The 19,593-nt window shown below is 34.3% G+C and overlaps 1 protein-coding gene across 1 annotated transcript; it reads right to left on the minus strand.

The window, feature by feature from the left end:
- Positions 1 to 484: 484 nt before the first annotated feature.
- LOC125651145 (L-2-hydroxyglutarate dehydrogenase, mitochondrial-like) lies at positions 485 to 19,586 on the minus strand (the record flags this gene model as incomplete). Its single annotated transcript, XM_048879736.2, has 9 exons — positions 485 to 1,015; positions 2,633 to 2,764; positions 4,054 to 4,211; positions 5,225 to 5,398; positions 6,250 to 6,444; positions 7,157 to 7,288; positions 7,523 to 7,674; positions 9,631 to 9,764; positions 19,417 to 19,586. Coding segments are annotated over 9 exons (1,443 nt in total), but the record flags the coding sequence as incomplete, so codon positions are not given.
- Between the last annotated feature and the right edge of the window lie 7 nt (positions 19,587 to 19,593).

The following is a 19,593-nucleotide window of genomic DNA, read 5'->3' on the forward strand; positions in this document are numbered from 1 at the left end:
CTATCATACTCTCCAGATCTAGCCCCAAGCGACTTTTTCCTTTTTCCAATACTTAAAAAGTTCTTATCGTCATCATTACAAGTTCCAACAATCCCTTAGCTCAGCCATCTGTCAGAGCCTCAGAGGTCTACCTAAATCAGGGTACCGTGATGCATTTCAGAAATGGATTCAGAGATTGAAATTATGTATTTCAAACCGCGGAGAATACTTTGAAGGGATGAAATGTGCATTTCACCATTTGAGTCGAATGCTTTTGAGATATCGTACAATACACATTACATATCGAACAGCCCTCATAAATATATATTTATATATGAATCCAGAATATGAATAATAATTATGTTTCTAGCTAAGATCCAATTCCATTAACTGAGAATGGACTTCAGCGAAAAATCTGATTTGTATATCCTTGGCTTGTGTAAATACTACACGCCATTTGGAATCATATCTCTGAGCATAACCGTTATTGATGGAAAAAATGTTATGAAGGTTATTTCATTTGAATTTATTCATTATCACAGATATTTCACTGACAGTTTAATGATCCATCAATTATTCATTTCAAAATATAAAACTATTCTTATACAAACTCATCCCCACAATGCCAATGTTTTATTATGTATCATATGGAGGATTACTCGCCGTGTGGAGGGTATAAATCAAAAAACCTTGATATTGTGAGGATAATACAAACAATCAAAATGGATTTCTGGTTATTTCTTTTTACATATAGAACTACTCTCTCTCTCTCTCTCTCTCTCTCTCTCTCTCTCTCTCTGAATAAAATGAATCAAGATGACAGTGTTTTTACAGTAAACATCATAAACTGAATGTATTCTTCACTTTGTCTGCCACCATTTTGGCAATAGCTAGAGAGGAAGTTGCTGCTGGTGATGGTGCATTTCGTACATGTAAAATACGAGATCCCAGTTCTCCATCTCCTACATCAAAGACAAAATCATCCACTAGATTGCCATCTTGATCCAAAGCCTGGGCCCTCACTCCAGCAGGACCTCTGTAACAAAATTAAGAGATTTGAAATTAAACTAAAAAGAAGATATATATATTCATACATGTTCAAAGAAAAGTATATTTTTTCAAGAACATTGATTAATTGTGGTTAAATATCAAAAACTTTCACTGTAAAACAAAAAACGGAAAAAAAAACCCACCCCAAAACCTGCCCCAAAACAAGAGGCCCATGGGCCATAATGCTCATCTGAGTCACAATGTCCCTGATGTTCTTCATCAGATTATATTTAACAATTTTTTACCCTCTTTATTCCCACAAAATTTTTTGACCCCATATTATGATCCCACCCTAACATCACAGGGTCATGACTTCATCAAATATGAATCTAAACTACATTGGAATGCTTGCATATAAAATTGCATCTTCCCAGATAAAATGTGGCCCCAATTTACCTCCAGGGACCATGGTTCAAACAAAATTTGAATCCGTATTGTGGTCCAAAACTACCCCTGGGTAATTGATTTGATCAAACTGGAATCCGCACTACCTGAAGATGCAGGTGTGCCTCATCAATGTTTTTATTGAGTTATTTTAAAGGGACATGGACAAGATTTTGGTACTAAAAATTATTTGGATATTGAATAGATAATATGATAGTATTTGATTTGTGTAAACATACCAACAAACCTAACATTCAAAAACTGACACAAAGCTGTATTTAAAACATCTAAACTTTTCATTTTCAAAACAAGGCACAAGCCCTGTTTATATTTTTATGTCACGTTACTCGACTATTAGCATGTTGCCAAAGTTGACAGCTTTGGTGAAAAAAGCTTTTATAACGAAATATTTCTCCTCTTTCTTCTTTGTGCTTGCTCTATTGATTTATCATTATCATATGTCAAAGTTTTTAATGCTTTTGACATACTTTTTAGAAATCTTGGTTTTCTCACCTCCGCACATTGTTTCCTAGCTATGACAAGCGTGTTGACAAACACAGTTTGGGAAGCTGGATTTTATGTAAATACAAAGTATATATCCTGTGTAAAAATATTTGTAATCGCGAACCTTCAGGGCCAGCCAAAAACAGTTCGTTATATTCAAACTTCTTTATATCCATTAAAATTTTTCGTATATTCCTCTCATTGGGAAATGAATATCACCTTGTAAAAAGCATGAATTTGCTGTAAGTGTGTCTGTTATAAACATGCTTCACTGTATATCACCATGCCTATACTATCTTGATGAAGTCTGGATATTCAAAATACAAATCTCATTAAATCAATCTAAACAAACTTATTTTATAAAAGTTTACAATGCCTTGCCATTATGTTCTCCGTTTATTTATGCCTTTGGCCAGGTGATTCTAGAGAAGTTAATATGTGACAAGAGTCAACAGATGATCAGAAAACCTCACTCAAACTTTCCGTCCAGATGAGGTAAAAATGAATGAAGTACAGGGAAATCTTCATCCCTGTTTTATTTTTGCCCTCGTTGTCAATGGTTGAATTTAATATTGGATGAATCTGTTTTTTTCTCTTATCTCTCTCTTAACACACCTGTGTCTGGGCAAATTTAAAACGGAGTGAAACCACCAGCAAGTGTAGGAAGTGGAAAATAACATGGGGCAAAAATACCCCTGTATACAGTATATCATACCTTGTAACGTCTGAAACTTTTAAAGATGGCACATATCTCTGGAGCTGTTTGACTTGGGATGCTATATTAAAACCACGATACATCTCTTTGATTCCAAATCCCAAATTCCTAATAGCTAGTTTCCTTAGACCTCTGAAAAAGGACAATAACATCAATTTAAAAAAAAAAATTATTTTATGACTAGTTGCCAACAAGACACATACAGACAGGGGAAGTAACTCTTTGTTTGGATATTCTGACAACATAAAACATAAACACCTTAAGGGGAATAACACATTTAAATCATAATGGCCGATTTCCTTTCCAAACACAAATAGAAAATAAATCAGCAATATCATTTATCCTTTACATTTTTATTGTTAGCCAGGTAACTCAGTGGGTTAATGCATCCGACTACCGATGTGTGGCCATCATAGGTCTGAGTTTCAGGTAACTCAGTGGGTTAATGCAAAATCATAATGGCCGATTTCCTTTCCAAACACAAATAGAAAATAAATCAGCAATATCATTTATCCTTTACATTTTTATTGTTAGCCAGGTAACTCAGTGGGTTAATGCATCCGACTACCGATGTGTGGCCATCATAGGTCTGAGTTTCAGGTAACTCAGTGGGTTAATGCATCCGACTACCGAAGTGTGGCCATCATAGTTCTGAGTTTCAGGTAACTCAGTGGGTTAATGCATCCGACTACCGATGTGTGGCCATCATAGGTCTGAGTTTCAGGTAACTCAGTGGGTTAATGCATCCGACTACCGATGTGTAGCCATCATAGGTCCGAGTTTTGATTTTATCGGGTTACTTTCTGCTAACCCTTTTCCCCCACTAAATAAGGTAAATTTGAAAGTTTTTAATTTTGAAAATACTATCGTAAATATCCTTAACTTAACATCCATGTCAATGTTCTGCTTTGTATATAATACTGAATAAGAATAGTGTAGTACCGGGAATATTCAATGTTACACTGATCTTCATCTTTCAATTACATTGACTTTTATCTTTATCTATGACTAACATATTGAAATTTATCTTTATCTATGAATACCATATTGAATTTTATCTTTATTTATGAATTTATCTTTGAATAACATTTTGAATTTTATATTCATCTATGAATAACATATTGAATTTTATCTTTACCTATGAATAACATATTGAATTTTATCTTTATCTATAATACCATATTGAATTTTATCTTTATTTATGATCAAACATCACTTACAAGTTTAAACTTCAGTAATTTGTAAGTTACAGATATTTTACTATTACTGACATCTGAATAATGAAATACTCAAAATTCATTCAGAAATCTGTTACTCCTGATTTATTCTTATATATACACATGTCTCAAAAATGAATATATCATGGTTTACCTTTAAAAAATTCCATTTTTACCTAAAGAGACGAAAAGTTCAACTCTTACCTAAAAGAGAGAGCATCTGTTGCATCTGCTGCACTGAAATCTAACAGCCGGTAGCCCTCTCTTTTAAAGGCTAACACTGCATTAGGGCCAAGCCATACATCACCGTTCATTCTTGGTGTGAAATGGACCCCTAGAAATGGGAATAGTGGGTTTGGTACCTGAAAAAGCATAGATAGCACATGGTACCAAATACACTACTGAACAGGGGTTGGGGGGTGCAGACTAAACAATGCACTGGGAACTATATATAATTTATGTGCAGCATAATCATTTTGGCACCACTAAAGTTTTGACAATGCACTATGAATTAGATAACTCCACAGTATTTGCCATATTTCAGTCTAGGAATCAAAAAGTAAGAATGATAGAGTGTAAGAATGATAGAGTGTAAGAATGATAGAGTGTAAGAATGATAGAGTGTAAGAATGACAGAGTGTAGGAATGACAGAGTGTAAGAATGACAGAGTGTAAGAATGATAGAGTGTAAGAATGACAGTGTAAGAATGACAGAGTGTAAGAATGACAGAGTGTAAGAATGATAGAGTGTAAGAATGATAGAGTGTAAGAATGACAGAGTGTAAGAATGACAGTGTAAGAATGACAGAGTGTAAGAATGACAGAGTGTAAGAATGATAGAGTGTAAGAATGACAGAGTGTAAGAATGACAGAGTGTAAGAATGACAGTGTAAGAATGACAGAGTGTAAGAATGACAGAGTGTAGAAATGATAGAGTGTAAGAATGATAGAGTGTAAAAATGACAGAGTGTAAGAATGACAGTGTAAGAATGACAGAGTGTAAGAATGACAGAGTGTAAGAATGACAGAGTGTAGGAATGATAGAGTGTAAGAACGACAGAGTGTAAGAATGATAGAGTGTAAAAATGACAGTGTAAGAATGACAGAGTGTAAGAATGATAGAGTGTAAGAATGATAGAGTGTAAGAATGACAGAGTGTAGGAATGACAGAGTGTAAGAATGATAGAGTGTAAGAATGACAGAGTGTAGGAATGACAGAGTGTAAGAATGATAGAGTGTAGGAATGATAGAGTGTAAGAATGATAGAGTGTAGGAATGATAGAGTGTAAGAATGATAGAGTGTAAGAATGACAGAGTGTAAGAATGACAGAGTGTAAGAATGATAGAGTGGTTGAAGATTTATATTATAACCTACTGGATAAATATTTCCATTGACAAGGCTGGTTTTCTCTGGCTTTAATAGTAAGTAGTCTCCCCTGAAAGGCACTATTCTGGGTTCTCTGTTACACCCTGACAGTTCTGCAAGTCGGTCAGAAAACAGACCACCACAAGTAACCACGTATTTACATCGCACCTCGCATGGCGTACCCTTTAAAAAAAATTTCCATAATTTGAGCTCTCTTTAATACATTTTGGAGACATGCCATTGAGCTTTTTAATGTTGGTATTTTGATAATATTATTGAATTTTTACTAAGCTTTATTTTTCAAATAAATAATCTTAATTATTTAATGAAAATAGAATTACTGTGGCTTCATTATTATTTGTTGAACACCAATTTTTGAGGATTTTGTTGTAGACTCGATCCACAAATTCAGATGTTTATTACCAAGTGCTTCCAGTTTAATTTCTAAAAAGAAATCTATTCTGATAAATGCAAATAAATCTGGATTGATTTAATTGTAAACATAATTAATTATGAATGCAAATACAGTGTATATTCAATTTTTTTCAGTACAAAGCTTTTTTGAAGCCTTTTTTTGAAGCCTTTGATAATGAGTGTTTGTTTGCCTTTCATTGTTTGGTGAGTGCTGATAACCCAGTTGACCACTGTCCACTAATTTACATATCGATTTAGCTTCAATGACAAAAATTAATGCTCACAAATATTGATGAAACCACAGTGTTATCTTTTAAAGCTCATGACCTAAACTCAAATAAATTATCAACATATTTCAAAATAAAGCCAATGTACATATAAAATGTAACATTCAGAACCCAAGTATTATATACCGCAAAATGTCTGCCTATTTCATTTTCCTCCTGATCCATTGTAAAAAGTACACATTCTATCTTAATTTGCCCTACATCAATTTGTCACTATAAAGTTAAATGTGGATTTAATATTTAAAAATTTGAAAATCAATAATGAGTGCAAAAATGAAATAGGTGAAAATATGTACATATTACTGAGGTTTTATAACAGTTTCACCATTATACCGTATCATGGCCACTGCCTTTTATTGTCACTGGATAATCAATACCATGGCCGCTTTCTTTGGTCACAGAGAAGTCAGTCACCTCAAAGTTAGTATAAATATGTCCCCCTAGTTTCTCAAAAGTTTGTCCGTAAGACTGGGTCACCACTTTGTAATCAATGATACCAGTGTGTGGGGAGTGCACGGCTTTCAAGCCCTGAAATATTATAATTTTATTAATGATATAGTTCTTTTATTCAAAATGTACTTAATCAGTACAATCGAAATCAATGTAAGTGTACTGATTGTCTATAAATTATGATTTAAGAAGTAGGTACAGTTTCTACAGTCATCTGGCCCAAAAGATTGATAATTTCACTTGGAGCTCAAATCCTGGCATTCAATTAAGGAATAGTTTAGCAAACCCAAAATTCACTCAGTTTGATCAGCAAAATGATTTGTGTCATATGACGAGAGCTTGAAGTTGGCATAAAATTGCAAAAATGCCATTTTCAATGAAAATATCCACAAATTCAGGTGGTTTTCCTTTTAGAAAACATACAGCGCATGCGTCGAGCAAATTCATATTGAAGCATGTTTTTCATCTCAAAATAATACACAATATATATCATTTTCATTTTGCTCGACAAATGCGCACATCTTTCCCTGAGCAATAATTTGTATGACATTTGACAGTTTTCAGGCTTATTTTGAGAAAAAGGCGGGAAATGTCTTATTCATGATGTCATAATGCTATCCATTTAGGACTATCATTCTGATTTTGTTGACATAGTATACCTGGCATTTATTTTACTTTCTTAAAACACTGATTAAGGTTAATTCCTGACACATTTTATAGGAAGAAATTTTTTGGGCCTTTTTATGTATACAACCGTACCTTGTTCTTTGCAGAGAGAAAAGGTACACACCTCACAATTTGGTTCGATTTCTTTGATCTCCTTTGGACCTACCAAGCGTAAATCTTTTACCCCATTTTCATTTCCTCGTGTGAACAGACCCTCTAACCTTGGAATTTCCTCTTGGTCCACTGCTACAATCAACTGAAAGTCAAAATATCAAACTTTCACTGACATACTCTGAAAACATACTACATGTCGTATAAGGTGAAGCTTACTGGTTGTTTGTATCTACTATAATCCCAGCATATTGTATTACACAAGGAGTAATTTGAGAGTTATCTCCCTTATTACATTTACTTCCTTGGTACATGAAATAGAAATGCAGTACCATAAATTATTTTAAATAATCGTAACTTGAGGTATAAATGTATCCACCTTTCCACATTTATTGTATGGAATGTCATTCTTGTCACAGTAGTCGTAGAGTAGTTCTACTCCCTGAACACATAGTTTGGCCTTCAGTGACCCTGGAGTATAGTAAATCCCAGCATGTATCACCCCACTGTTGTGGCCACTCTGGTGAAATGCTGAATAGCAAATGATGACATGAATTACTGTATAATATAATTATATATTAATAATAATATTTATGCATTTTAATTCTGACACTATGAATATATTTTTCACATATATGTGCACATCGATTTTATATTATCTTTTCTTTCACATTTGTAAAGCGCTTTAGAGAACTAATGTTGATAGGGCGCTACATAAATCTTTTAATTACAATTACAATAACAATAGATTTTTTTTTACAATAGTATCTCTCTTATTGTTGTCATTGTTTTCTTCAAGCAAAGTGATTATAACAACCTAGGACACAGAGTTCATATATCCCATTTTTCATTTCAATCTTCTAATTTCATTTCAAAATTATAATTGATTATCATGAAATAACAGTAAATGGATCATCCACTCGTAAAAAAAGTCATAGCAATAGACTTATCCTTGTGGGCCCAATCCTCTCACCTCCCACCCCCAATGGGGCTAAATCACATCCATATCTTGGCATATTTAAAAATTGTAGAGATGAAGACCAGAAAGACATGAGTTTCAACATCACTCATGTTTCACCTGAATACAAGGTACAGGCTACACATTACACAATTTCTAAGTTTACAAATAGTTGTTTCCCTTTGTTGAACTCTTATAAATGGTAAGATGCAAAACATATTTTTTGTACACACGCAGCGGGTATGAATACGTATCGCATGCAGCTGTATTCGTATATATACCTAAAAAATAAGTAATTTCTTCTTCTACATTTTGAGAATAATTTTGATCAATGATTTAGTGACATATTTTTCAGACAAGTATGTAAGAATGAGATAAAGGAATGTGTTCTCAACTTCAACGGTATAATCTTAACTGATATGTATTACATATCAAAAACCTGACTGCAGTGGATTTTTCTTCAAAAATAAATAACAGAGATTAGATACTTGCCCAAAACATGTATTATCTAATGGATTGCAACATTTTTGTCTGAAATGTGATATATTTCCTCAAAAATGTAATTTCACAGAGAAGTGAAAATGTAGTTTCAAAAGGTAACTCCTTACTGGTACTAGACACTAGTATTTGAACCTACTTGCAAGATTTCATCAAAGTCTTAGGACTGACTGGGTTCAGTTTTAAAATCTCCTACACATATACAGTGGAACCTCATTATTCTGGATGCTTTGTTTCCAAAGCAAATTGTCTGTATAAATGAAGTGTCTGGATGTCTGAATTGCCTTGACTTATGCTACAACATATATAGGACATTTCATACCAATGCCAAGTTGAATGCTGCATTGTATTACATGTAATATGATATTGCATTGAATACTTTGATATACATTAGCACTTAGTCTATTACATAACACGTGTTCAAATAGAATAAGACATCAAACTTGGTACACTGGTTCTACCTAAGAAATAGATGACTCCTATACATTTTTAGGTCACAAATGTTCAAACTACTCTGGACATGAGATATTGTGTGCTCAATATCTTGAGGACCCTTTGCTTGACAGACATCAAACTTGGTTTGATATTTCACTTGAGTATTCCTTGTGACAAGACCTTTCCATGGGTACCAAAATGTTTGACCCTGTGACATTGACCTTGGAGTTTGACCTACTTTTTAAAAACTTTAACCTTACTAATAACTTCTAAATGGTATATATTAAAACTATCATATTGCACATGAACATTTCTTGTGACAAGATCTTTCAACTGGTACCAAGATATTTGTCCTTGTGACCTTGACCATCTTTGGAATTGGCCATTATTGGGGGCATTTGTGTTTCACAAACACATCTTGTTTAAATTCAAAATGTCCATTAGGTTGCTCCAAAAAAGGTGAAACATTGTTTAAGGTTTTACTTTCATGTTATGTTCCCTCTTTGAAATAACCTGTTCGTTGACATTGCACAATATGCTAAACCAAAATATCACAATCATCTATTCTATGTCATGCTGTTAAAATTAATGCTTACAAATTTCCTTTTCCTTTTCTAAAACAACAAATGAAAGGTTTGGATGTCGGACTTTCATCTCTCTGGCAGTAGCCATGCCAACAATGCCTCCTCCAATGATTGCCACATCAAAATCGCCTCCATTGGAATTGTGGCTATATATAAAAGTGATATTAAATGATGAAAGAGTCAATAATACATGTACCGGTACATATCAATATTCATAGAATATAACAATCGTTACTGCTCAGTATTACATATTATCTGGTTTAAAAGTTGAACAGCTGTTCAGAGTTTGTTTATGTCACATTAAAATCAACCAGTCTACTTATAAAACTAGATATCACAGCAATGGCAAGCATCACAAAAGAGCCCCGCTTTGTGGCATTATTTGCCAAGTTCAAGGTCCATAACTTTTTCAAAAATAGGTCAGCATGAGCTCCAAAAGGCAAGGCATATCCCCTCACAATATTTTATATTTACCAAAAGTTCGAACTGAATATTAAAAACGGTCTTTTAAGGTATCCTCCACAATTTTATGGAATCTGTTGCCCGTGTCTGTCAGAAGCTGTGGTTCTATTACATCTTTTAAATCAGCATATTTGCAGCATTATTACTCAAATAAGTGATATATAGATATGATGTATATGTTTATTTTCCCCCAGTGATATTGTGTGTATATTTTATGTATATATTTTATATTATGTTATCTATTTTTCTATTCTCTCATTTATCTGTCTGTGAATATGTTTTATACAGGACCACAATGTAAATTAGTCATTTGTACTAATTGTGCTATCCTGTCTAAATAAAGGAATTTATTAAGGTCTTCCGTCTCCTGCGGAAGACCTTACTATTATTGTTCGCGTTCTTCTTCTTCATTATTATTATTATTTTTATTATTAAGGTCTTCCGTCTCCTGCGGAAGACCTTACTATTATTGTTCGCGTTCTTCTTCTTCATTATTATTATTATTTTTATTATTATTATTATTATTATTATTATTTTCCTTGGTAGTACACGCGTTTTTCTCAGCCATTTCTCGATCGATTTTCACGAAATTTTCAGGAAAGATGTCTTTTGGTGACGAGACTTTGCTTGCAAAATTTCGTGCTTGACGTCACTTCCGGTCAGGAGTTATCTCTCTTTTAGTGACTTTTTGAAGGGCCTTGTTGTCCACACATCTCTTTTACCGGAGGCGATTTGCCTAAACGCTCGCCTGGACCTGAAAAAATGGATGCCAAAATTTTTCGCCGATTTCCGCGATTTTTGACCTTTGATCTCCAATATCTTTTTTCTTGCAAATATTTTGTTAAGACATGTAGAACAAAAGTTGTGCACATTTACGAGATCTTTTCGAAAATATCAAGATTTAGGGGCTAGCCCCTTCAATTAGGGATCTAGAAGGGCTCAAAGTCTAGATCAAATATCTCAAAAATCGTTAATATTTTGGTATAAGTCAAAGAACAAAAAATGTTCATCTCAACAATCCAAATCTATTCATATAAAAATTTAGGTCATATGTTACGTAATAAGGGATTTTAAGGGCCAAAACCATAAATTTTTTACCCCTTGTATCTCGAAAACGACAAATATTTTGAAAAGCAATAAAGAACAAAAGTTGTTCAGAATGATGATCTGAACAATATGCATATTTCGTTTTTACCCTATGTGGCCCCGTTAGGGAGCTACAGTTTGGCCCCTAAAAATTACTTCTAGAAATAACTCGAGAACGGTAAAGAATTTCTAAATACTTGTTGAACAAAAAATGTTTGAAATGTCATGACCTTTCTTACGATATCAAGCAAAAGGGGCTGACCCTTCAAATTAGGGGCCCAGAAGGGTCCAAAGGTTGATGAGAATATCTCAGAAACTATTAATATTTTGTAATAAGTCATTGAAGCGGAAATGTTCATCTAAACGAGCTTGTTCTTATCAAATCAAAAAGTAGGTCATATGTTACGTAATAAGGGATTTTAAGGGCCAAAATCATAAATAATTGACGCCTCATATCTTGAAAACGACAAATATTTTGAAAAGCATTATTGAACAAAAGTTGTTCAGAATGATAATCTAAACAATATGTACATTTCGTTTTTTCCCTATGTGGCCCCGTTAGGGAGCTACAGTTTGGCCCCTAAATATTTCTTGTAGAGATAACTCGAGAACGGTAAAGAATTTCTAAATACTTGTTGAGCAAAAAATGTTTAAAATGACAAGGCCTTTCTTACGATATCAAGCAAAACGGGCTGGCCCTTTAAATTAGGGGTTCAGAAGGGTCCAAATGTTTTTGAGAATATCTCCGAAACTATTAATATTTTATAATAAGTTGTAGAAGCGGAAATGTTCATCTCAACGAGCTTGATCTTATCAAATCAAAAAGTAGGTCATATGTTACGTAATTAGAGATTTTAAGGGCCAAAATCGTAAATATTTGACGCCTCATATCTTTAAAACGACATATTTTTTGAAAAGCATTATTGAACAAAAGTTGTTCAGAATGATGATCTAAACAATGTGTACATTTCGTTTTTTCCCTATGTGGCCCCGTTAGGGAGCTACAGATCGGCCCCTAAAAATTTCTTGTAGAGATAACTCGAGAACGGTAAAGAATTTCTAAATACTTGTTGAACAAAAAATGTTTAAAATGACAAGGCCTTTCTTACGATATCAAGCAAAAGGGGCTGGCGAGAGTTGATTTTTGTCGATATCAGTCGATTTCAATAACTTTTTACTGGTAAATATTTTTTAAAGATATATAAAACAAAAATTGTTCACTTTATCAAGTCTATCGACTGGTATCCAATAATGGGCCCGTGGGCCTTATGGCTCGCCTAGAGAATCGATTTTTTGTCGATATCAATCGAACTCCATAACTTTTTACTGGTAAATATTTTGTTAGGACATATTGAACAAAAGTTGTTCAGTTTATCATGATCTATTGAACGGTATCAAGAAATGGGTCTGTGGGCCTCATGGCTCGCCTGTAGAGTCGATTTTTGTCGATATCAGTCGATTTCAAAAACTTGTAACTGGTAAATATTTTGTAAGGACATATTGAACAAAAGTTGTTCAGTTTATCGAGATCTATCGATTGATATCAAGAAATACGCCTATGGTCCTAATGGCTCGCCTGTAGAGTCGATTTTTTGTCGATATCGGTCGATCTCAATAACTTTTTACAGGTAAATATTTTGTAAAGACATATAGAACTAAAGTTGTTGAGTCTATAGAGGGCTAACAAATGACATCAAGAAATAGGCCCGCGGGCCTTATGGCTCGCCTGGAGAGTCGAATTTCAAACGAATTTCACCGCAACTTTGCTTCAGAAGCTTATGATATGAAAAATTGATTATATCTAAAGTGTCTTAAAGTCGGAAACTAAATTGGGACTCATTTTGTCTTTTTTTTTTTTTTTTAACTCTGAGTGCATCAACAAATCGGACGGAAGACCTACTCGTTGCTCGCAACGAGATCGTGTCTAGTTATTATTATTATTATTACAATGAGTCGGTTGGTTTTTATTTTATGTCCCATCTAGAAATCTTTACTCATATTGAGACATCACCAGCTATAGATGAAGCACCATAAATTTAGACCTATAGTTAGCACTCAGGGTCGTAGCAGTGATAAATTTAGACCTATAGTTAGCACTCAGGGTCGTAGCAGTGATAAATTTAGACCTATAGTTAGCACTCAGGGTTGTAGCAGTGATAAATTTAGACCTATAGTTAGCACTCAGGGTCATAGCAGTGATAAATTTAGACCTATACTTAGCACTCAAGGTCGTAGCAGTGATAAATTTAGACCTATACTTAGCGCTCAGGGTCGTAGCAGTAAGGGTTCTTCAACATGCTAATGCCTCCATTTTTAAAGTCATATCCAAAAGACCTGTGATTCTCACTTCTTAAATGCTGAGTGTTTGGCAAAGAAGCAATCACTAACCTATGTTTATGTCTTGGGTTTGATGCGGCCATGTCATGAGCACTGTCATAATGATATAATATACATGCAATAGCGACAGCAGTGAATATAATAAGTAAAACATGTATAACTTTTAATGAAAGTCAAGTGTCTATAATGAAGTGTAATAAGTTGCTTTGACTTTGAAATTAATTTGAACAAGAAAAACTACCTCCAAATACACAAGTAATTCATTTGTTTCTTGTTTGCTACATCTGGATAGAGCAATGTGACGTCAATGTTGTTGTATTGATGCCATAGTGCATATGATGAAGTGGTGGATCTAATATTGAGGATAGGTGTTTGTGTTTCAGGTTTTTCCAACCTCTAAAGATAGCAACCCCTAATGTTACAGTGTTTATCTTTGACTTTTCACAAATATAGGGATATAGGGTCATGTAGGGCCAAAATTTTACATTTTGTATTAACACAAGCATTTTCACCTCTCATCTTAAAGATAGCCAAAGTATGACCCATTAACAAACTAGACACCCATGGGCCACATTGCTCACCTGAGTCACCTTGAGCATGCAGTGGCTCAGCTGTTGTGATTTTTAAAGGCCCCCCTCCCCCCCAATTTTTATTCTCATGAAAATTTTTGACCACGTATTGTGGCGTTAGCCTAGCCCAAAAGGGTCAGGACATAACCAAAATTGTTTCAACATAACTTTGTTATTCTGGAGAAGGTCAAGGTCACAAGGTCATAGATTATGATAATAAATGAAAGGTTTTGCCATGAAAAACCTATATACAAAATATGAAGGCCCTACTTTAATTATTCAGAAGATATTTAATGGGTTGTTTTCTTAAAAGTAGGTCAAACTCCATGGTCAAGATCACAAGGTCAAACATCATTTACAAAATGTAAGGCTTTAACATAAGGAATCTTTGCGCAAATTATGAAAGTCCTGCCTTAAATAGTTCTGGAGATATTGAGTAAGTTAAACTACCTTAAAAGTATGTCAAACTCCAAGGTCAAAGTCACAAGGTTAAAAACTGGTACCAAAGAAAAGATCATGTCACAAGAAATGTACATATGAAATTCCTATCACTTACCACTCAACCAAGGTTAGAGTTTCAAACAGACAGCACAAAATATGCTCTCAGCTATAGTCACAGGGGCATAAAAAAAACTTGAATCCATACAATTTGGGAACATTTGCATTTGGATTTAATTTAGTGTGGTCCTGCTACTTTTGAAAGGAATTTGTTTTAATCAATTTCCTGTATATTCCCATATAAAACTTTGATCCCCTATTGTGGTCCCACTCTATCCCCAGGGACCATGATTTGTAGAATTCTAAAGATTTTTCCTGTAACAGCATGTAAAACTTTCATCTCCTATTGTGACCCCTACCTATCCCCCTGGGGGGGGGGGGCATTATTTGAACACAAACTTTATCCTATTCTATGTCAGGAATCATTCTTGTAAATTTCCACTTTTCTGGCCTAGTGATTCTTGAGAAGAAGAATCTTAAATATTTTTTCATATATCAGCATGTAAAACTTTAATCCCCTATTGTGGCTGCACCCTACCCCCAGGGATAATGATTTGAACAAACTTGAATCTACTCTGTCAGGATGCTTTCATGTATACATGTATTTCAACTTTTCTGTTGCCTTTTCTTGATTATCTCCCCTTTGAAGGGAGCATTGCTATTCATTTGAACAAACTTTAATCCCCTTCACCCAAGAATGATTTGTTCCAAGTTTGATTGAAATTGGCCAAGTGGTTCTGGAGAAGAAGATGAAAATGTGAACAGTTAGCAATGCCGACAACAGAAAAATTTTGATCAGAAAAACTCACTTGAGCCTTTAGCTCAGGTGAGCTTAAAATAGGTTTGCTTTAATTTCTACTACAGACTGTTATCCAAAGTACATTTCCATCCACTTTTTCAACTTTTAAGTTCTGAAAATTCAAATGTTGAGAGAATGACGGAGCCTTTACAGTTAGTAATTCATTCCTATTTTGAGCCAAAAGGGCATACAAAGGCTAAAGTTACAAAGGGCATACAAAGCCTCAAGTAACAAAATTAAACAAGCATACAAAGCCTCAAGTCACAAAATTAAACAGGCATTCTGAGAGTATTACATATTAAGCAATAAATGTTCCCTACTGATGCCCCATTAAATGACGGATGGAATATTGTAGATAAGGTACATTTGATGTTGTTTGACCTTGAACTGTGACCTAAAACATCAGTATCAAGTCATCATGTTTACCAGCATTGAATTTAGCCCAAGTTTGATGTTTCTTGGTTTATGCAGTTGACGAATGTAGTTTTTTTTTTATTATCAGGGATGAAATAGTCTTAGTCAGAACTCTATAATGTTTTAATTCAATTCATGGAACATAAAACAACACACTGAAACAACATTCATTTCAAATACTTATAAAGAACTTTTGAAAAATAAATTTCAAATGTAAATATCAGCAAACAACTAGGTTTTGTTTCCTTCAAGCACTTAGAAAAATACTTATTTGGGCAAAATAAAGAAATTTTTTACCCTCAAGTGCAACACTATTTAAAATACTGTTTCCTTGATTGTGTTTCACCCATTATATGTAACTTACAGTTTTAACATTCAGAAATATTTCATAAATCCACAAAAATATCAAAATAGCACTGAAAGTAACATTTGTCACCAATCTTGAATCAATCCTGCATACATTCTGGAAGTTTCATAATGATTATGCTAAAAATCAAATTTTAATGAAGTTTTTAGGCTTCATGAAATTTAAAAGACAGGATATTCTTTTTTTCTGGTTCAACACATTTATTCAATTCTTTTGGTCAGGATTTTTACAAGTGCCCCTACATCCCAACCTGACCAGCCGGCAGCGGGTATGGGGACTCGATGCTATTTACACAAACACTCACTTTCACACTTATGATAGACTTTCATGCAAAAGATAGATTCTGTTCAGAAGTAAATTAAGAGAAAGAAGATGGAGGGAAATACTTTTTGATCCTTGAGTGTATAGGTGAAAATTGAAATTGATCAGATTATGTATTTATCTACTATCAGACAAAAATATGCAATACTATAGCACATGTAATTATATTACAGAAAAAAAATGAAAGTTTGGAAATGGTTGAAATAGAAAATCTAAGATGATTTCTGGGCATATTTGGATTTTCTTCTGTCTTACTCTGTGAGAAGAATGACATGACGGGAGATTGAGGGGACGTCAATCTTAAAGGCCGAGGTTTTTAACCAGTCGGTTTTCCTCAGGTAAGTTAAGTGCGGGGTGGAGCTAATTTAAGGCAGGTGTGAAGCCCCAAGCCCGTGGAAACCCTGCTAGCTTGTATATACCGTCCCAAATACACAGGATGTTATCTGTGTTACCTGCATTACCTGTACGTTTTTGTAAGATTGAAAAATTCATGGTAGTCATTTTTCTTGTGCAGGTTAATCGAAATGTTGATGATTAAATCCAATGAATCAAACATAAGAATTAAAGCTCGATAAATTTATGTTAGCCATTGAAAACAGAATGTTCTTTATTCAAAGTTTTCTTGTATCCATTTGACTGCCTTCGTTCAAATGTTTGACTGCCAAAAATACAGTTTCCGACAGGAGTTTCTGCGTACTGCGGTAGATTTTCTGGCTATGTACAGCTGATGTACCGATCATCGTCCCATGCCTCATGATGACTATATATTAAAAAACAGCTTACAAAGTTTTGTTCTGTTTGAATTAGTTTTTCTGGACCGCACACCAGAATTCTCTGCCTACCAAAGTTCTCTGTGTGACTCATCCATAACGCATGGCATACAAAAACAGGACATTCGTATTTTCCGACAGTTCCTTCGATAACTGGTCTAGACGAAGAATTTGTTCTTCCTCTGGATCCCAATTCCAACCATTATTTGCAAGAAAGAGCCCATATATAGCGGCTAATTTCTCCTCCGATTAAGTGAACTTTTGTGGCCATGTTTCGATGGGAAAATTACGCTTATAAATTTTCAACTGAGTGTAAACAAGATTTCATAAATGTACAATGTATTTACTCATAATTAATCTGTTTAGCATAAAATCGATGTCCGTGTAAATTATATTCAACAATTCATAATAATTATTATCAATCGTATCCATTCTTAAGCATAACCTAGCTACTATATTCTATTATAATTTATGTAATTCTATGCAAAATTACTACTACTATTATTGTGTGACTATCTGTACATGAAAAAGCCAAAACCGTTTCCCTATCAAGAAGGTTTACACAGTACCAGGCGTATATACTCGCCTATAAGTCGGTCCGTCTATAAGTTGGTTGTATTTTTTAAGGTTATTTTGTAGGAATTTACCATTGACCCGCTTATAAGTCGGTACAAATTTTTGGAATTTCAAGTCAATGCTCTAGTGTTTTTACCTATGTTTCAAAAAATATTTTGAGAAATTAATAATTATGAGGTGCTCAATATCCAAGCCATATCTGTTTGGGGTTTAAACGCAACCCTTGATCTATTATGGACAATGATCCCTTGTTTACCTACGCAATTATGGTCTCCTAATTACCAGTACCTGACACCGTGTTTACTTAGTGGCACGCGCCTCGCGGTTATTGTGGGGTTCCAGTATAATTCAATGTATCAACAATAGAGTTTTTAAGAGTCAAGAATGATGATCTAAATTATCTGTTAACAATATTCAATCTTCTATGAAATATATTTCAGGCGGTATACATATGAATATTTCAATATTAAATCGGGTTCGTAATTCAATTTTACCGATAAACGATAGATTAGTTGAATTGAAAGTATTAGTTACCGGTATGTAAATAATTTTAAACAAGATAAAAATATGTAAATACTTGTACATTATACATCATTTTAAAATACATAAACAATACAATATGTCTAGATATTTGAAAACAATAATCATTTGTGTGGTAGTCCATGATAATCATCGGAGTTGTTTAAAAAAACCACTACATTACGCCGCCTAGAAAAATACCAATCTTCTTAGGACGCGCCTATAAGTCGGACATAGAGTTTTGGACCAAAAATTGACTCCCAAAAATCCGACTTATAGGCGAGTATATACGGTAAGCTTCAAAAGATTGCACGGACGCCTTGATCACCAGATAAGATAGATAAGGTATATACAAAGACTAGTAACCAAATGTCAATCAATTTCTAGCATCCAATCTGGAGATTAATTTCTCCTGATTGACAAGGGTTCACAGACCAGGTAAATTTGAAGGCAGTGCTTCTTTTCTCAGTCTTTAACTACGGTGCTCCTCATTATCATCTTCCCTCGGAGGGGGTATTGAGAGGGAAGCCAATCTTCATTACGGTGCTCTATAATTATCACTCACACTCTCCCTTCGGGTAATCATTGATGTTGTAAGAATTAAATTATGAGACAGAATATAATTTAAAACATCAAAAATAAGAGAAATAACACTAAATATCAAATTATTTGCTAACTCCTGAACTGTCGTGCCCGAAACGTCGCACACCCAAATCGTCGTCACCGAACTCCCGAACTGTCGGTGCCAAACTCCCGAACTGTCGTATGCCAAGTCCCGAACCGTCGCGCTCCCGAACCGTCGCGCACCCGTGTAGTGGGCGTGTTAATTGAGTGATGTAGGACGTCGACCAAACTAAACATCGTATGGACTATTTAATGTAATTATCTCTACTAAATTGTACTGTAGTTGAGGATATAAACTGCAGTTCCTAATTTTCATTTTTCTTAATTAATTATCCTTCTGGGTCGACATTCGGTGATTTTGTAACAGTTGAACAGCTGTTCAAAGTTCGCATGTTCATAAAAATAGCATTTTACACATTAGAAACACTAAAAATACAACACGACTCATGATCTCACCTATGCACATATCGATTATGTCGATGCTGAATACTAGTTAACTTCATTTTACTGAAAGAAACTGCACAAATACTCGGAAAATTATTTTGACAGCAAACTCGGGCAAACTTCATGGGCGCAGCCATATTGAGTCTCGTGTATTCACGCGTAACGCAACGGGACTTTCCGATTTTCCCG

This window comes from Ostrea edulis, chromosome 5 (assembly GCF_947568905.1).
Source record: "Ostrea edulis chromosome 5, xbOstEdul1.1, whole genome shotgun sequence".
Lineage (NCBI taxonomy): Eukaryota > Metazoa > Mollusca > Bivalvia > Ostreida > Ostreidae > Ostrea > Ostrea edulis.